General features: G+C 42.2%; 1 protein-coding gene and 1 long non-coding RNA gene across 3 annotated transcripts in view; one reads left to right on the top strand and one right to left on the bottom strand.

Annotated features, from left to right (window-relative positions):
- PDIA5 (protein disulfide isomerase family A member 5) overlaps positions 1-5,072 on the top strand; it is a 118,630-nt gene extending 113,558 nt beyond the window's left edge. Inside the window, exon 17 of the mRNA XM_074967139.1 lies at positions 3,977-5,072. Coding sequence (XP_074823240.1) covers positions 3,977-4,057 — 81 coding nt within the window. The 3' untranslated portion in view covers positions 4,058-5,072. The remainder of the gene's footprint in view (positions 1-3,976) is intronic.
- The window catches only part of LOC141995759 (uncharacterized), a 52,923-nt gene that overhangs the window by 31,831 nt on the left and 1,260 nt on the right, over positions 1-19,832 (bottom strand). The gene's annotated exons all lie outside the window — the stretch shown is intronic.

Below are 19,832 nucleotides of genomic sequence, written 5' to 3' on the forward strand. Positions count from 1 at the left end.
AGAAAACGTAGGTGTCCTCAACCCAGCCAATGATTATTGGCAGGGAAATGCCTGGCCCTGGAAGTTATAAACCTTGAAAATATAGAGTAATAGAGCCTCTGTATTCTTGAGGAGGATGAAAGTCTCAGGGAAGGAGAACATCAAACTGGAGCAGAGGGAAATGATCCCATAGTTGGGACCCTCCTTCCAGATGATGTCATGGTATCCTCTCGCACGGAGGATACCTCTCCAGGGGAGGGAACTCCAGTTATTAGGAAGAGACAGGTAATAGTAATGGGGGACGATCATTAGAAACACAGATAGCTGGATTTGCGATGACTAGGAGAACCATATGGTGACTTGCCTGCTGGGTGCGAAGGTTGCAGATCTCTCGAGAAATCTATACAGACTTACGTGTAGTGCTGGGGACGAGCTGGCGGTCATGGTACATGTGGGTACCAAGAACATAGGGAAGCATAGGTGAGAGATCTCGGAGGCCAAATTTAGGCTGCTAGGTAAGAGATTGAAGTCCAGGATCTCCATGGCAGCATTTAATTTCCGAAAAGGGAACGACACAAAGGGAGGAATTTAGTTAAACAGAAATTAAAAGGTACAGTGCCAAAAGTGAACTCCCTGCAAGCTGCATGGAAATTTTTTAAAGAAACCATAATAGAGGCTCAATTTAAATGTATACCCCAAATTAAAAAAACATAGTAAGAGAATCAGGAAAGTGCCAACGTGGCTAAACAACAAAGTGTAAAAAGCCGTTAGATGCAAAAAGGCATCTTTTAAAAATTGGAACTTAAATGGTATTGAGGAAAATAGAAAGGAGCATAAACTCTGGCAAGTGAAGTGTAAAAATATAATTAGGCCCAATTTTTTTTTTTTGAAAAACAGCTAGCCAAAGACTCAAAGTAACAGCAATTTTTAAAAAAGTACATCAGAAGCAGGAAGCTAGCTAAACAGCCAGTGGGCCACTGGACGATCAAGATGCTAAAGGAGCATTCAAGGAAGATAAGGTCATTGTGGAGAAACCAAATTAATTCTTTACATCAGTCTTCACGGCTGAGAACGTGAGGGAGATTCCCAAACATGAGCTATTCTTTTTAGGTGACAAATCTGAGGAACTGTCCCAGACTGAGGTGTCATTAGAGGTGGGTTTGGAACAAATTGATAAACAGTAATAAGTCACCAGGACCAAATGGTATTCCCCCAAGAGTTCTGAAGGAACTCAAATGTAAAATTGCAGAACTACTAATGGTGGTATGTAACCTATCATTTAAATCAGCTTTGGTACCAGATGACTGAAGGATAACTAATGTGATATCAATTTTTAAAAAAGGCGCCAGAGACGATCCTGGCAATTACAGGCCAGTAAGCCTAACTTCAGTATTAGGCAAATTGGTTGAAACTGTAGTAAAAAACAGTATTATTAGACACGTAGATGAACATGATTTGTTGGGGAAGAGTCAACTTGGTTTTTGTAAGGAGAAATCACCAATCTACTAGAATTCTTTGAGGGGGTCAAGAAGGATGTGGACAAGGGTGATCTAGTGGATATAGTGTACTTAAGAGTTTCAGAAAGCCTTTGACACCGTACCTCAACAAAGGCTCTTAAGCAAAATAAGCTATCATGGGATAAGAGGGAAGGTCCTCTCCTGGATCAGTAACTGGTTAAAAGATAGGAAACAAAGGATAGGAATAAATGGTCTGTTTTCAGAATGGAGAGAGGTAAATAGTGGTGTTCCCCAGGGGTCTGAACTGGGCCCAGTCCTATTCAACATATTCATAAACGATTTGGGAAAAGGGGTAAACAGTGAGGTGGCAAAATTTGCAGATGATACAAAACTACTCAAGATAGTTAAGTCCCAAACAGACTGCGAAGAGATAGAAAAGGATCTCACAAAACTGGGGGACTGGGCAAGAAAATAGCAGATGGGACTTTTCAGCTTGGAAAATAAACAACTAAGGAGAGATATGATAGAGGTCTATAAAATTATGACTGGTGTGGCGAAAGTAAATAAACAAGTGGTATTTACTCCTTCTCACAATACAAGAACTAGGGAGTCACGAAATGAAATTAACAGGCAACAGGTTTAAAACAAACAAAAGGAAGTATTTCTTCCCACAACGCACAGTCAACCTATGGAACTCTTTGCCAGAGGATGTTGTGAAGGCCAAGACCATAACAGGGCTCAAAAAAGAACAAAATAAATTCAAGGGGGATAGGTCCATCAATGGCTATTAGCCAGGATGGACAGGGATGCACAACCATGCTCTGAAGTGTCCCTAGCCTCTGTTTGTCAGAAGCTGGGAATGGACGACAAGGAATGGATCACTTGACGACTACCTGTTCTGTTAATTTCCTCTGAAGCACCTGGCATTGGCCACTGTCGGAAGACAGGATACTAGGCTAGATGGACCATTGCTCTGACCCTGTGTGGCTGTTATGAGATTTATAAAGGAAAGGATTCCAGCTCTAGAATCACCTGACTTAAGGGAGACATTGTCCAATTGTTGGAAAATGTTCTAGCTAGTGTGTTTGTGTACAGCTGACTATTGGATAGAATTAGAATTACTCTATAGTGTCTCTCTACTTTCAACAAGTACTGGAGATTCTCCTTTAGTTTGATTGCATGGCCAGCTGCTTTTGGAGCTGGAGAATGTGATTTCTGTCCCTGCTGTCATTATGAAGTCCTGAATGGACATAGCATGCAGCAAAGTGACAACCATGAAGTGCATAGAGTTACAGGTTTGTTGCAATATGATAGCAAAGGATGATGTTACTAAAGCAGTAAAACACTTCAAAAATTACTGCGATCCTGGATTCCTTTTCTGTGTCAAAGTTTGAAGAATCTTGGCCGATAGCCTCCTATCTTGCAAAGGAGTTCTAGCGGTTAGAGGAAGGCATTGGGAGTCAGGAAGCCTGTATTCTGTTCCTGACTCTGCCAAAGAAACCTTTACTTGTAAATTAATTCCCTGGGTTGCACAAAGAACCACCTTTTGTTAATCAGGGCCCCAGTCTAGTAACTGATTCTGTGTGAGCAGGTCCCTTACATTCATGTGGCACTTCATGCCCATGTGGAGTCAGTTGTGATCTAAGGTCTAAGAGAGAGCCCTTGAGACAACCAATGCCGAGCAATATCATGGAATAAAGAATTGTGACAAATCTCTGTGCTCCTGGGTGGCAATCACATGTCTACTAGCTGGTTTTGAAGTGGTGCATACAGCATATTAATATGGCACTAATGTATGTTTCAGAGTTTACTAATGTAAAAGCATTGACAAAATTTGTGAGAAGCTCCCTGCCCTGTCTCCTCCGTTACATTGCCTTCCGTATTCTTTCTCCCCTTCCCACTGCCAGTTTTTCATGAGAGACTTGATGAGTCTAAAGCAGGGGTGGCCAACCTAAGCCTGAGAAGGAGCCAGAATTTACCAATGGACATTGCCAAAGAGCCACAGTAATACGTCAGCAGTCCCGCATCAGCTCCCGCCTCTCCCAGTGCCTCCCACCCACTGGCAGCCCCACTGAGCAGCGCCTCCCCCGCCCGATCAGCTGTTTCATGGCATGCAGGAGGCTCTGGGGTGGGGAGGAATGAGGGCATGTGGCAGGCTCAGGGGAGGGGGCGGGGCCTGTGGCAGAGCCAGGGGTTGAGCAGTGAGCCCCCCGGGCTTATTGGAAAGTTGGCGCCTGTAGCTCCAGCCCCGGAGTTGGTGCCTATACAAGGAGCCGCATGTTAACTTCTGAAGAGCCGCATGTGGCTCCGGAGCCGCAGGTTGACCACCCCTGGAAAGCCTCTATGGATATTTCCTTTTCCACTTCATTGGCGGAGCGCTGCCCCAGCACATTGTTGTGATCAGACAGTACAGAAGCAATGACTCTGTTCTCTAGTCCACATTCCACGTACATACCCATTCCTTGGTGTTGGGAGTCTTGAAACATTGTTTTGGTGTCTTATTTTAAAAATTTGACCAATATTTTTTTCTTTAAATGCAGGAGTCTGGATTTGCCAGTTTCATGCGAACCCTTAGAGAAAGAGACCATGAAAGGGTAGGGAAAAAGAAGGATGAACTATAATTTCTGCCTCAAAAGATGTTTTCCACTGCACTGTGAATGGTCCCAGGTCCACTGTTACTGCGCCTGAGATTTCACATATTCTGAAGACAGAGACTTAAAAAAAATAAAAAATAAATAACAGCCATGGCCATTTTGTACAATTTTGAAATAAAGTGAAACTACTTGATTTTTAAAGGAAAACAGATTGTTGCCATATTCTGTTTAAAAACTAGCATTTTCTCATGGTGTGAGAATATGCCCATCAACACTCCTATGCAAAAAAATACAAATATTTTTGTAATCTGTAGTGTGTCTGTAGGTGAAGATGTTTGATACGGTGATTCTGCATTTTTTTTGGAAGGGTATTACGATTCACGTAATAACTTTTTTTTAATCGGTGGAGGAAAATGGGACTTTTGAGAAACATAAAAATCAGTTCAAATGCAATTTTGCATGTTCTTCAGAGATGTTTGGGGGAACAATTTTAAGGTGCTCAGGGATAAATAGGGAAATTGAGTTAATGAAGACACTAGCATTGACCATTCCAGATCTAACTGATTTGATTTTTAATCCGCTGTACCGGAACTGTTTACATAGCTTTATAGAATGTACTGAGTCATTTTAAACAAAGTTGTCAAAAATCAGCACAGCATAGATTAAGTTCAGAATCAGTCTCATTTTTCAGCATTTATGTCATCAAATGCCCCTGTAAATACGGGAGCAAATGTAGGCTGTTTGTCTTTTTATGTTTAGGCCATATGAAATGCATATTGAAAAGCAGTATATTTGATTGTATGTCTGACAGATGTGTAATATTTTTGATATGCAAAAATTACATACAACATGATTTGTGTACATTCCAAATGCTTGTCCGTATGTTTATTAAATAAAAATTTAAAAATGGAGTTATAGCATTAAAACTATTTCTTTAGCAGTCATGTTAAAGACTGTAAATCACTGTAAACAAATATAGCATTACTACAGCGAGCACTTTAAAAATTTGTGGTTGTGCTGTTCATGCTACAAAGTTACATTCATCTGGAGGTTGTTATGTCTTCATAGGATGGGTTTTTTAAAATTCATTTTGACCTAAAAATAAATCAATAAAAAATTTTGAAAATGTTTTAATCGTGAATCAGCCTTGTTTTGCAGCTCTTTCAGGCAATGTGCTATGTATCTAGCACCCGTAAGAGCTGGTGACAAGAAAGCAAAAGCCACTGCAGGTTCCATGAACAACGGTCATTTCCTGTCTGATGAGTAAGGGGCAAGCCCATCGTTTAGCTCTTATAGATTGTTTTTAGTGTATCCTCTGTGGCACTAAGTCTCACATTTCACACTCTCTGGTGACATTGAGCTGCAGGTTGACATAGCATCCTAATTAAATGGAGAACCATCACTTGGACCTGAACACTTTCTCTACTGCTATTAGAAGTTTGCAGATATATGAATACATAACTTATAAATATATATACAAAATGTATCTCTTTTGCCTCTCTCACCCCACCAGTGATGTATAGGGAGCAACTTCTCACTACACTGGTGTAGAGGTTAAGGGATTTCTCACACTCTTGTCTGTTTTGGGTGCAAGTCTCCTCCTCCTCCTCCTCCTCTCTCTCCTGCCCAATTAATGGGACTGTACATTTGCCACTCATTAAGCTGCTGAAGCCATTACTGAGTAATCAGGAGTAAGAGCTGGTAGGCTGATTTGTCTTGTGTGGTGGCCAGCTTGTTAGCCATGCCATAAATCTAAGCAATGTTGATGCCACGCCAAATATTTCCTCTTATTAGGCACCTCCTGAATCTGCCCACCACCACCAAAATTAGCTGTCAAGCAAGTACATGGATATTCTGCATGACCTAATAATTTATTACAACTTCTATTTACCCTCCCACTAGTCGGTCTTTTTTTTTTTTTTGGCATAGCCATTGTTTTGCATTATGTCCCATGCTCATTGGTAGCTATGGATCAGATCCTTTAAGGGCCTATTCAGCCTTATGTGTGAGGAAAAAAAAATTATATACGGTGTTTAGATTCCAAGAGGGAAGATCTTTGCTTCTGGCTGAGTATGAAGCAACGAATACAATCAGTCCAAAACTGTAGACATGTTACTGTAATTTTCCTGATCTCTAAGTGTTGTCACTGAGGAAAGGAAATACAACATCCATGAAATCCTAAGCTGTGGCATATGTCTATATTTGCATTAATAGCAGAGAATTTTAGACTTTTTAAAAAATAAGATCACAGCTGGCCAATGGTGACATCACTTCTTGGGACTGCTGTGATTTATCGGCTTTAGTAAATGTTTAGAATAGGACAATTACACACTGTGCTTTAGACAAGTAATTCTTTACAGCTGGTTACACCATAATAAAATTAAGGCGCCTAGTTTTTCTTTTGGTGTTTTGTCATCTTGCTTCTTGGACTTGGAGAGGCTTTTTTCCTCAGTTAATTGTGTGTTAATGTACAAATACAAAATACTTGAAAATAATTTACCTACTGTTATAAGGTCATTACTCAGCTGGTTTATAGTCAGGATGTTTTTGAAAGAGATGATTTTGAACAAGATGAACAATTAAATCTAATGGCTAACAAAAGCATTGGCTACTATGAACCAGAGTATATCAAGCTTACTTCCTAGCCTATTTAATTAGGTAACATTTGGGCCTGATTCTGATTTCCATTACACTGGTGTAAATCCAGAATAAATTTATTGAAGTCAATGAAGTTAATCTGAATTTACACTAGGGCAAATAAAATCCTATTCTGACCTGTTGAAGTTACACTGACTATTCAACTTCCTTTTTCTAAAATCACACTTAAAATATCTCATCTTTTTTGTTTGTTTGTTTAACAAACTCTTACTTTACAGACAAAAGATTTGAGTCACTTTCTTTAAATGGAAGTCCAGTTTCACATATTTATCATACTCAGCTATTTGCAGAAGGTATAGATAGTCAAGCATGAATTTGTACTGTTAAAGATGAGTAACAATCTCTTGTCAAATCAAGTATCAACAATAAATTAATTACTTGTCATTAATGGTTTGCAACAAGTCAGAGAGGCTGCTGCTCTTGTGAACCATGATCCTGATCCTGCAGCCCTTGTCGGTATAATCCAAAGGCCCTTCAAGTCATCCACGGGAGTAGTTCCTTTGAGATTAATGATGTGAATAAAGAATTCATAGATTCCAAGGCCAGAAGGGACCATTGTGATCATCTAGTCTTATCTGTGCTATGCATCCGATGAAGTGAGCTGTAGCTCACGAAAGCTCATGCTCAAATAAACTGGTTAGTCTCTAAGGTGCCACAAGTACTCCTTTTCTTTTTACGAATACAGACTAACACGGCTGTTACTCTGAAACCAGTCTTATCTGTATAACAGAGGCCAGAGAACTTCCCCAGACTAATTTCTAGAACGTGCTATGCCATTCTTTTTTTGGTTCACAAGTTTCGCTTTGCATTTTCTCTTTGCATTTTCTTTTTAATTCTTCCATTTCAGTCTCTCATTTTAGAGCTACTAGCTGAAGTTCTTCCTGTGTTCTGATAGCTGAGGGGGGCTGGGGGAGAGCCCAGCTGATCTATTTTCCCTGATTAGAAAAGGCTACTGGACATGTAGTGCACCTGGCCAGACTACCAAGCTTCCTAGTGACTCCTTCAGCCATGATGCTGTTATGAAGTAGAGTCCTTTCAGACTTTTCTTTTCCTTGAACATAGGTGAAGGGCTTGCTATACTACCCGCTGCATTGGCGGGCAGCAATTGATCCAGTGGGGGTCGATTTATTGCATCTAGTCTAGACGTGATAAATTGACCGAGTGCTCTCCCCTTGACTCTGGTACTCCACCGAAGCGAGAGGCACAGGCAGAGTTGACGGGGGAGCGTCACACGTCGACTCACCACAGTGAAGACACTGCGGTGAGTAGATCTAAGTATGTCGACTTCAGCTACATTATTCACGTAGCTGAAGTTGCGTAATTTAGATTGATTTCCCCCCTCCAGTGTAGACCAGGCCGAAGTCTCTTTAGGAAAAAATCAAACTTTGTGCATAGAGAAGCCAAGCCCAGTGTGTTATAGGTAATATAGTTCAATATGAGCAACCAATTAGTGGAGGTAGCTGTATCTATTCAGGGATATCTTTCCATTTTGTGAGGTATGTGGAACCCCCGAGGACAATCAAGAGAAAAGGTGTGTGTGTTTGGTAAACTATACACAAAATTCATGTGCCACTGTGCAAAGGGCCAGCCAAAGACTATGTACTACTTAATTCCTCAAAATAGGCCTTGTACTGGCCCTACAGAGCCTTAGATTTCTTTGCTACAGGATAAAGCCCTATGTAACTGTATAGGTAGGGCCTTTCATTTTTGGTTTTTATTTTCTTTAATTTTTCCCAGGAATTTATTGGTGTTTATTACTACAACAGGTGAAAATCAGTGGAAAAAACTATTAATACTTTTTATGGGTAAACATCTGGGTTTATTTTGGTGGATGGAAGGACAGGGAAAATGTATTCAGTAGATTAATTCTTTGATGAATGGACTTCAGTGTGGCTTGCTGCAGAACTAAAAACACAATGCCACCTTTGAATTTAAGAAAAACATGTCTCCAATCCCTAAATAAAACTTTTCATTTGAATAAACAGTTTACTGTTGTAGACTTAGAACTATTAGCCTATAAGCATTTGCAGTTAATAGTTGGGTCACACCATTTGCGACGCATACACTCAACTTCATCCTTTTCTCCTGTTTTTGTTTTCTTCCCATTTTAGTGCGTCACATTTTTAAACCATTATCTGCTAACATTTTGAAATGGGTACGTGGTGGGTGTGAGATTAATCAGTACATTCAGACACGCACGCACTTCACATTTTGAGTGCGTGCCTGTTTGTTGTGTGTATTTTCTAGACTAATACATAGCCTACTTGCATATACACACAGACTAATGTATTATCATAATACATATTTCATGCAATATATTGTATTTTCCTAATAAAACAAGTCATTTTTTACATATTTGAATGATTCAACAGTAGAGTGAAAATTGGAAAAAAAAACAAATACTTATGGTAAAACCTGGGACTTTTTTGGTAAAAATTAGTTTAAATTGAAAATGAAGGGGCTTATGTACAGGTTAGTAAGGGAAGCTCATTTACTGGCCCAAGAACCTGTATTAGGAAACTGGGCTGCTTTTTTCAGAGGAATTTAAGGGATTCATGTCCCCAGATTCCACTGAATTTGGTGAATTTCAGAAGGATTTCGGATAATTCCCTTATGTTACTTTAAAAACTCAAGCCTTAATCTCTGTCTAGGGGCTAACTGCTCTATCATTAAGAATAAAAAGTGACTAGGGGGAGAAAGGAAGTTTGTTTAAATCTTTAATCCAAGGATTATATAGACATATCTCTGAATAGGCAAGTCCTGCATGGATGGTAAAATTTAAGATAAAACCGAAGTACATTTGAGGTATTCTATGAAATCATTTCATGGATGATTTAATGAGTTTCGAGTTTTATAGCTTTTCGAAAGAAACACCAGCAATTCAGGAATTTACAAGTTGATTTTATTTTATTTTTTAAACAGACTATCTGCAGGAATCTTAATATTCTTGGTAGCAGTGAATCAATAGAAAAGCAATGTAAAAGAGAAAACACTATGTATACAGATTTACTAGAGTAATTCAAGATCCCTGCCAACATGCATTTTATAGCTGAGAAACATTTGACAGAGTAATCTTACATTCAAAATAATCCAAGAAGCAGGGATTATTTATTTATGCGTACACTCCATTTAATTTAATGGTGAGTAGTCCCATAAATCTGTAATTAAGGACTACACCCTTGAGGAAGGGTTTCAGGATGAAATCCTGAAAGCAGCAAGAAAGAAATTTAGTCTTTATCACCAGGTGATCTTTAAGTCAAATATCTGTTTTCTTTGCCATTTGATTCCCTACATTAATGTTACCTTCCCTTAGTTTTTCCAGCAGTAGAGTTGCAAACCAGTGGGTCTAAAATAAATTTTCCCTTTTATCTGTGAGCTTTAAAATTTCTGGATGTATAGGTAGGAGTACTAAGGCTAAATTAAAAGGATGGGGGAGTTTGCAGCAAAGGTCACGTGGGTAGTGCAAAGGGGATTCATATCGAAAACATGGTTGAGGTCACTACTCTTTGGACTTCAGGGAAAACTTTACTCAAACCCTTCCTTTAGTAGGAGTGTATCAGTTAGTTAATAGTACTAATTTTTCTGCTTACCTTTCATGGCTAGACTTAAAGTTGAGAGGGAAAAACAAGAGCTGATCCTTTTCTATTCGTTGCCCTTGACTGCTTGCATACAAAACTGCCCAGTGTCCAAGGACTTAGGACATCTTAAGGCTCAGAGCCATGATAAAGAGGCACACAGGGGTAAGGCTCCACCAGTACTGGACTCCACACCAGCAACGCCACTACCTGTGATACCATCCAGGTCGAGGAACCGAGAACCACTGGTACTATCAAAGAGCACTCGATGGGAGTCTCATTCACTGGCAGTGCTGCCATGACCCCGTAAGGATCTGCCAATTAAGCCTTCCCACATTGCTTGTCCCACCAGAGTTAGGCAAGCAGAAAGGTACACCACTCTAGAGAACATCTGTGTTCTCCCAGATCCACAGATGCCCCAGTCCAGATCCCCTCAATCTTCACCAGGGTTGTTTTTGTTTTTTTTTTTTTTTGAGTGCCAGGAGACAATGGGCTATAGGAAGAGAAGTCCATCCTGCATACTGTCTACTTGCTGTTCCTTCAACAGGAATGACTGCACTGCCTATTGAGCCCAATCTGACCTTTTTGTCATTGGGAAAATCAGATGTGCTGGAAGAACCATCATCGCTTTCACCAAAGGAGATCAGTTGAGACAAGAGATCAAGAGCTTTCTGAAACCAGCCACATCCAACCGGGATTACCCCCTTGGGTCCAGCGGTACCCATGCCCTGGGGACCTCCACAACTCTCTTCAACCCCTCAAGCTCGCCTTTGGGGCTTATGAGATCTGTACAGGAGACAGTCAGAGTCTGTGGTGTCTAATACTGCGTCATATCACCCCTCACAGAGCAACTAGAACTTTCTCCTGAGCTCAGAGAAGAGGAGGAATATGAGCTGGTTCTGCTGCTTACTGATGAAGGTAACTTCCTCATCTCCTGACCCAGCTTCACTGTCTCCTCTGGACAACCACAGCAAATCCACGAGCTGCTATGGAGGGTAGAAAAAGAGCTCCAGATCTCTTTAGAGGAGATCCAGGACACAATATATAAACTCCTGGACATCCTGAAACACACAGGATCCAGCCAGCCAGCCCTCCAGTGAACAAAGCCATACAGGAAACAGCAAGGACAGTATCGCATACACCAGCAACATACATTACTATCCCTCTGTAGAATTCCATAGCAACTATCACTGTAGTAGTGAAACACTTCAGAAAGTTGTTACTCCCTTTAAGAAACATCATGCTTCTTTGAAAAGTTTAGTAGTTTATTATTCTTATTAGTCTGGAACCACTACTAACTTGTTCTCCATACTGGCCTTGCAAATACTGTAGTTAGTCAGATTTTACAGATACTACTTTACCTTCTAGTTCACAGTACTTAATCTCATCAAGTACTTGTCAAAAGGAAAACAGTTCCCTTATGAATAAAATCTTTAGAAAGTGGCCTTTTGCCCCACTTAAATGACTACATATATACCAGGCATTCAATAGAGAGAGCCTGCTTCATAAACGTGCAATTCTCTGTGATCTGATTAGTTCTTACAGCTTATTTGGCAGCAAATGTATAAAGCCACCACAGTCCACATGCTAAATATGTGCACAGTTAACAGAGAGAAGCAAGAAATGGTGCAAAACATTTACAGGCTTTCCTTGTAAAGAGAATCAGGGGTTTTATTTAGGGCACTAGATTTATCTACTGAAGCAGACTGGATTTACCCAGTGCACTAGTCCCACTCGCACTTTGGTACCTCTCAACTATTTAAATACATAATAATTCTTCTCATGCTGATGTCCCTGCCCAGCGTATTTAATTTTTGTGACTCAGGACGATAATGGATTCCAACGTGTAGTTCCAATGGCCATAAACCAGTGACAGGCATAACAGAATGCAGTCTCCATTTGCACAGCACATAAAACTAAATTAAACAGTTATGAAAGTGTATTAACAATGCACTCACCCCCATTTTTATTGCTGTTTAACTGACAGTATCTAAACTACCCTTGGAATAGGAAGTACTGTGTGGGTGGTGCTGGGTCTGGGGATCAGCTTTCCTCCAGTCTAGCACCCCCTTCTGTTGCTCACTTATCCCATGGTCCCTCTTGCTCTCCAGGGCTCACGGTGCTCTCTCTTTGTGACTCAGCCCTTTGGCCATGTCAATATATAGTTTTCCCCTTCCGGGGTATCGTCTTGCTGGACCAATGGTACACCATCCCAGGCCATCCTCCATGACAATTCCTAGTCTGTACCACTTCCCCAGTGGCTGGTAGGGGAACCCAGGCTTGCCCGCTACTTCAGGTTTTAGCCTAGGGACCCTATCATCCAGCCAAGGTCTTCAGAGTCTCCTCCTTGCTGCTCTTTCCCTGGGCTCTTCCTACTCCTCTTTCCACAAGCTTTCTTCCCCACAACTCCTCTGGTAAACCCTTCTGTCAGGGACAGGATCCCAGGGCTTTCCCTCCCCGGGTTTCCTCCTAGCCACCTCTCTGTGCTCAGAGTGGCTGCCCACTATCTCCCTCCAGCCCTAGTTAACTCCCCTTCTCTCTTGAGAGTGACTGCAGAGCTCCTACCTGCAGCCCCTGACTGTTGTCACCTTGTTGGTTTTATACAAGCTCCTGCCTGCTCCTGCCCAGGTGGGCTTCATCTTCAATTAGGGAGTGTCTTCATGTACTGCACTGCTGCAGCATTTTAGTGAAAACACAATTACACCAAAGGGGGAGAGTCTCCTATCGGTGTAGCTAATTCACCTCTCTGAGAGCTATGTCAACAGAAGCCCTCCTGTCAACATAGCACTGTTTACAGGGTGGGTTAGGTCAATATAACTACATCATTTGGGGGTGTGGATTTTTCACACCTCCAAGCGATGTAGTTATACTGATATAGGTCTGTAGTGTAGACCTGGCCGAGGCTGTAGCAGGTCCTGACTCTCCTACAGGTGCCCCATAAGGTTAATTGTCCATTAACCATGTGGGGAGGACTCCCCATCAAAGAGGGTTTTTGATTTTTTTTTTTCACCTTCTGAGGAGCTCTAAGGTGACCATCTACTTCAACAAGAGAAGCATTATAGTGTGAAATCATTAATTAGGCTGCGATTCTGTCATGGAGTTCACAGAACGTCTGCAGCTGCAGCGGCCAATGCGGCTGGCCCCGGGGCAGCTACAGCAATGGACCTGGGGAGCACCTGAGCATCAGTCCTGGGGACCCATGACTAAATCCTAGCCTTAATCATTAATGTGCAATGATGGGCAGGAAAAAGTATGTAAAAATGGCATTTTCTTACTCAGCAGACCAGCTCCCTGGCTTTATTCAGTCACATCTTCTGACATCATGAGTGACTGCTCCAATGAGTTACACTGATGCAGAATTTGGCCCTGAGTTTGCAGTTGTTTTAGCCATGTTCTACTACTTTTGACACCTGGTAGCCCTACACAGCCAACAAGAGTCCAAGGTCCTAATTCAGCAAAGCACTTAAATACATGCTGCAATCCCACTGACTTCAGTGGCACTTCAGTCTGTGCTTAAGTGCTTTCCTAAATAGGGATGGACTTCATCATATTCTTAAGTAGCTTGCTGAATCAAGACCTGAAAGCCAGATTTGGATCCCATTTTGGCTTGTGAGACCTGTTAACCATGTTCCAATATAGGGTCAACTCTGCCCTCAGTAGAGCTGGCTGAACATTTTCTGGTGGAACAGGCTAGTGGGCTGCCTGGGAGTCCTGGATCCTCAGAGGCCAGGCTCCCTGCCTGGCAGGTGGGTGGGCTGACTGATCTACCTGGGAAGTTGGGCAGCTGGCTCCCCACCCGGGTGGCTCCCTGAGCTACCCAGGGGATGCGGGATTGGGCAACTGGTTCCATTGTACCAGTAACCTTTAAAAACTTTAAGCATGCATTTCTCTCACGTGTAAAGTATGGCATTCTTAAATATAGCAAGGTATCCAATGTGCACATTGCTGCTACAGTCTCTGTTCAGCATTACCTGCTAATCAAAAATAGATTTGATGTAAAATAAGTAATCAATAATAAAATATGAATGTTATTCAAAAGACACAGTATTCTTACTCTGTCTTGGTGAGTTACTGTTATACAGAGCTACATTTCCATCCCATTCAATTATAATCTTATTTGATCTTACAGAACCTAATAATGCTTTCCAGCCCCACTCAGGCTACTTTCCATCTTTCTGAATTAAATTACGGATATAACATCATAACTCTACTTATGCAAAGTTTGTTGTGGGTATTACATTCAAAGGCAAATTTCTTTAGGGACCCAGAGTTCTCTGAATATAAATGAAGTGTTTATAGTACAATCTTATTAATAAATAATGCTTTTATTTATTGTAATGGTTTAAATGGCATCTACTGAAATTTTTGGCCTTGTGATGTGATCAGCTTGGAATGATTTTCCCTCTCTGGAAATATTTGAATACAAACAAAGTCTGGTGATGTGTTCACTTACAGTAATGTAGGGAACTAAAGGGATTATGCCTACTAGGAGTACATTAATGTGGCTTTTCGGTTCATTTTTTCCCACTGAACAGGGAATAAATTAAGTAGACGAAAAGCCCTGAATTGAGACCTTTATTATTGGAATGGCTTGTTACATGATCATCAAAAATAGCTCATCTTGTTTTATTTGTACAAATCCAGGATTCATGACGCTGCAAATAAAAATACACTTATAACTTGTCAATCTCATTGGCGCTTGTTACTTTGCAGACTGACTGAGATGCACTGTGAAGATTACTTTTTAGAGACACTAAGTATTTTGTGTGAAAGAGAGCAGGCCACAGATATAAGTGTTGCCACAAATTGTTGTAGCAATTGCATTTATTAGTGGTGAGGTTGTTTATGTGATATTACTGGGTTTCTTCACATTTGTAAAGTCCCAGAGAATGACACACTGTTGCTCTAAGGAACAACCCCTTCTACCTCCAGAATGGACTCCTGAGAAAATTTCAACAGAGAAACAAGGGAAAAATTGTGAGCAAAGAAATAAACTGTTTCACGGATGTTCTTCATCACCCTGACCACACTCCCACCTCAACTGTGCTAGCAACAACAGCATTTAAACCAGGGAAGCAGTGACTGTATTGCCAACTCTCACAATTTTGTTATGAGAGTCACAATATTTGGTGTTTTTCTTTAAGTCCCAGATGCTAGGCTCACCTTCTTATCTGAGAATGTCAGCTTTCATTTAAAACAGTAAGGTTCTTGATCTCATGGTTGTGGACAAAAGCTTGAAAGTGTGACCACTACCAGCTCTAACAAAAACACAAACACCTAATTAGTGTTGTGATTTTTAAGCCACTGTCATGATTTTGGGGGATCTGATTCATGTTTTGTAAATATCTGGGGTGAAATGATGGCCCTAACTTCCATAATGGAATGGAATCATGGCCAAAATGCCCATTGACTTCAACAGAGCCAGGATTTTATCCTTGGGGTGCAACACTGCCCAGTCCCAGCCCCCACTTCACTCTTTCTCCCAAGGCCCTACCCTGCCTCTTCCCACCTCCACCCCTTCCCTCCCCTGAGCATACCCTGCCCTCACTCCTTCCCCACTCCTCACAGGGCCTCCGGCATGCCATGGAACAGCTAATCGTGGCAGGCGGGAGGCACTGGGAGGGGTAGGTGCTGATTGATGGGGCTGCTGATGGGCGGGAGGCGCTAGGGCGCTGCAGGTGGGTGCTTAGCATCCACCATTTTTTCCCCCATGGGTACTCCAGCCCTGGAACACCCAGAGAGTCAGCACCTATGGTATGGCACAGTCACATGTGTGTTTACAGGACTAGTTCCTATTGCTGCTTGCATGCTTTCTCTAGCCCAGTAGCTTTTCTGAGATCTCTGTTATAAAAACAGTACTATAGATGACTGGGTGGTATTGCATACTTCTCAGAGGAGGGGGAAAATGTGTCCACATTGTATAGGCAAACCTTGTTCAAAGTTTGTGCTTTCTTGGTTTCAACCACACAGTAGACACAACCCTAGTAGTCTTTCAGTAGCTTCACACACAAGTCAACTTGTGACCCCTGCAATTATTACTCCTGAGGGCATTCTGCACCAAAAAGTTAAAAATTCTGCAAATTTTATTTGTCAGATAAATGTGGACTTTCCAACACAGCACTGGGAAGCACAGGACACTGGCTGCCCAGAGGTGGGAGATCACTGTACAGCTCCCCCTGGGACACAGACTCAGCTGTGAAGCTGCACCCAACCCTGACACAGAGCAAGGACCAGGCCTGCCCCAGAAACACCCCAAGGCCCTGCCAGTCAGTTTGGGCAGGTAGGCAGGCTCAGCAAGGCAGGATCCAAGTGTAGAGGGGCTTAGTGTATGGGATCCAGGCGTGGGTTGAGAGGGTTGGGGGGGGGGGGGGGGAGGGTTTGAGGCTCAGTCCAAGGGTCTGGATGCATGGGGATTGGGCAGATGGGGGAGCAGCTCCCTGTATAGGAATCCCTCCCCCTGCAGCTGAGGAGCAATGAGTGCACGAAGTGGGGCAGGGGGAGTTTGCAGAGCTTCCTGCAGCTAGGGGAGAAATCTGGAGGTGGGTGTGACCTGGCACTGGATGCCATACAGGGGAAGAGGAAGTCCTGTCCTCCCCAGCTCAGCTGTGACTAGTGGCTGAGCCGGACACAAGGTAGGCACCACCAGCCGGGTCTTCCCCAGTTCCGCCTCCTGCCCCACAGTGATTTACCTCTCTGCCTGCTGCTTGGGCACCCGAAACATACTGTTGGGGAGGATTGCATGACCGCTCTTGGGGCTTCCCTTTGCTTCCGCATCAGAAAGTCATTTTTCTGCAAAAGAAATCTACAGGAGACAAATTTTGCACATGCACAGTGGCATAAAATTCCCCCAGGAGTAAATTATGCAGGATTTTTCAAAACAGTGCCACACTTTATTATTTCAGGGTTTTAAACCACATCCTAAAATAATCAACCAATTCCATTTAATCTATGTTCAGTACCACTGCTTACAATTCAACTTACCCATCTAAGTTTTGAAGTTATCCAGACAACTTTACGTTCCCCTTAAACTTTTCTTTTCCAGAAGGTCTACTCCTCCTTTATACATGCATTTTATGCTTTACATTTCTCCTCTTGATCTGCTGAGCCCTAAGGCCCAGAACCTCAAAAGTATCTAGGTGCCTAACTCCAATAGGATTTAGGCACCTAAATACCTTTAAGGATTTGGGCCTAAGTTCTTGCCTTCCTGTTACAGCTCCTACTGATTTATTCAGTAAACATTGTCCCTTTTACAAGGTTGTAGCCTGGTTGGCCTGAGGGGAGTAGACAGGATCTATTTTGTAAGGGAAGAAAAAGACATTTTAAATGTTATTGGTTTGTCAGCCTTTAAAGCTCCTGACAGAAGGGTGTGCACTAGGGACCTGAGTATACCACTAGGAGCCAGAAGCTCTGGGGCCGTAATCTCATTCTAACACTGACTCTTTCTGTGGCCCTGTGCAATTAACCTCTCTTGGAGCCAGTGTCACCATTTGTAAATGTTTCCCTAGAACATTGTAAGGATTAGGTAATCGATGTGTCTAGAGAATCTTAAGGATACAGCTCAAGCTCCCAAAATCAGGGAATGGCAAAATTAAGGTTGCACATGCACCCTAAACTCCACTTATTGTACAATCTTTAATTACATAATCACTATCAGTTCTCAATAATACCATATAGCCTATTATAGTTGGGTTTTTTGTGTAGTGTCTTGTGGTATGACCACTCCTCTGTGTATGGACAAAGGGACCATAAATTTATATTAATATTAACATTATAGTGAATATTACAGTCCTGCCCAAAGTCCACAGTCAGGATTGAAGCTCCACTGTGCTAAGTAGTACAAACACATATGTAGACATGGTCTCTTTTCCAATGGGCTTACAAGTCTAATTCAGAAAAGTACACAGTAAAGAGTAATTGTGACAATTTAGAGACCTTATGGAGCTTACTTCAATTCGTGATCATTTTTCTCCTCCCCATGCACAGTATGACTACAAGGCTCAAGTGCTGTGCAAGGCCTTGTGCAGTTCCTCCACACTTAAATGGATTTCACCGTGAGCATTGAGAATATTGTTTAGAGAAGTGGTTCTTAACCAGGAATACACACACTCCTGGGGGTACACAGAGGTCTTCTACAACAACTCACCTAGATACTTACCTAGTTTTATTACAGGCTACACAAGAAGCACCAGTGAAGGCAGTACAAACTAAAATTTCATATGACTTGTTCATATTGCTCTAGATAATATACAGTGAAATGTAAGTACAATGTTTATATTCCAATTGATTTATTTTATAATTATATGGTAAATATGAGAAAGTAAGCAATTTTTCAGTAATAGTGTGCTGTGACACTTTCGTATTTTTATATTGGATTTTGTAAACAAGTAGTTTTTAAGTGAGGTGAAACTTGGGTACACAAGACAAATCAGACACCTGATAAGGGTACAGTAGTCTGGAAAGCCACTGGTTTAGAGAACACCCTTTCCTATAGTTTCCGAAGTCTTGCCTTTTGCTCACCTCTTCACACATTCAGACAAACAAGACCACGTCATTAAACAGTGCATGAGACTTTGCCTGGTTCTACTCCCTTCACTAGTCCCTCTGTTCATTTACTATTGGTTACCTCTTCACCAATCTCACCACTGCTTGAAGTAAACCTGACTCTGCTGGCATTTGTGCCAGCTGATCAGTCTTCTCTCCGTTTCTCTGCCTCATCTACTTTCCACCCCACCTCATGCCGACTCTGTGGGTTCTCCAGGGCCGGAGCACCCATGGAAAAAAAATCAGCAGGTACTTAGCACCCACCAGCAGCCAAGCTCCTCTCCCACCCCCCCACTCACGTGGCATGCAGGAGGCACTGGGAGGGAGGGGTAGGAACAGGGATGGGGTGTGCTTGGGGGAGGGATGGGAAGAGGCAGGGCGGGGTGGAGCAGGAGGCAGGACAAGGCAGGCTAAAGAGTGGATCTTGGGGAAGGGGTGGAGTGGGGGTGGGAACTGGGCCTGAGCACCCCCAGAGAAAATTAGGAGCTGGCGCCTGTGTCCAGATGTCCTGATTTTATAGGGACAGTCCCGATATTCAGGGTTTTTTCTTATACAGGAAACTATTATTCTCCATCCCCTTTCCTGATTTTTCACAGTTGCTATCTGTGGTCACCCTATCTGAAAACAAATTTTTCTCCCTTACCAGCACCTTTTTAACTAATAACAGGTGGAAGGAGAAATTTAACTGTATTTAAAGAAATGGAACCAGCCTTCAGTATAAATTAACCATTTACACCTGCTGTCCATAGATTCAAGGGGTCATTCTGTCACTGGAGATCTCCAGTCACCTGTCCACAGTGAGGCACGCGCATGTGTGTGCGTGTGTGTGTGTGTGAGAGAGGGTGAGACAGAGAGAGAGACGGAGGTGTTCAGTTGTTGCACTAGCTCTATCACATCTGGGGAATTCCCAGGTACCCATTTAAAATGTATTCCCAGCTGTTATGTGCTGCTGGAGTAGGGCTAGAGTCACAGGAATACAAAGAAAAGGAGGACTTGTGGCACCTTAGAGACTAACAAATTTATCTGAG

This window comes from Natator depressus, chromosome 11 (assembly GCF_965152275.1).
Source record: "Natator depressus isolate rNatDep1 chromosome 11, rNatDep2.hap1, whole genome shotgun sequence".
NCBI lineage: Eukaryota > Metazoa > Chordata > Testudines > Cheloniidae > Natator > Natator depressus.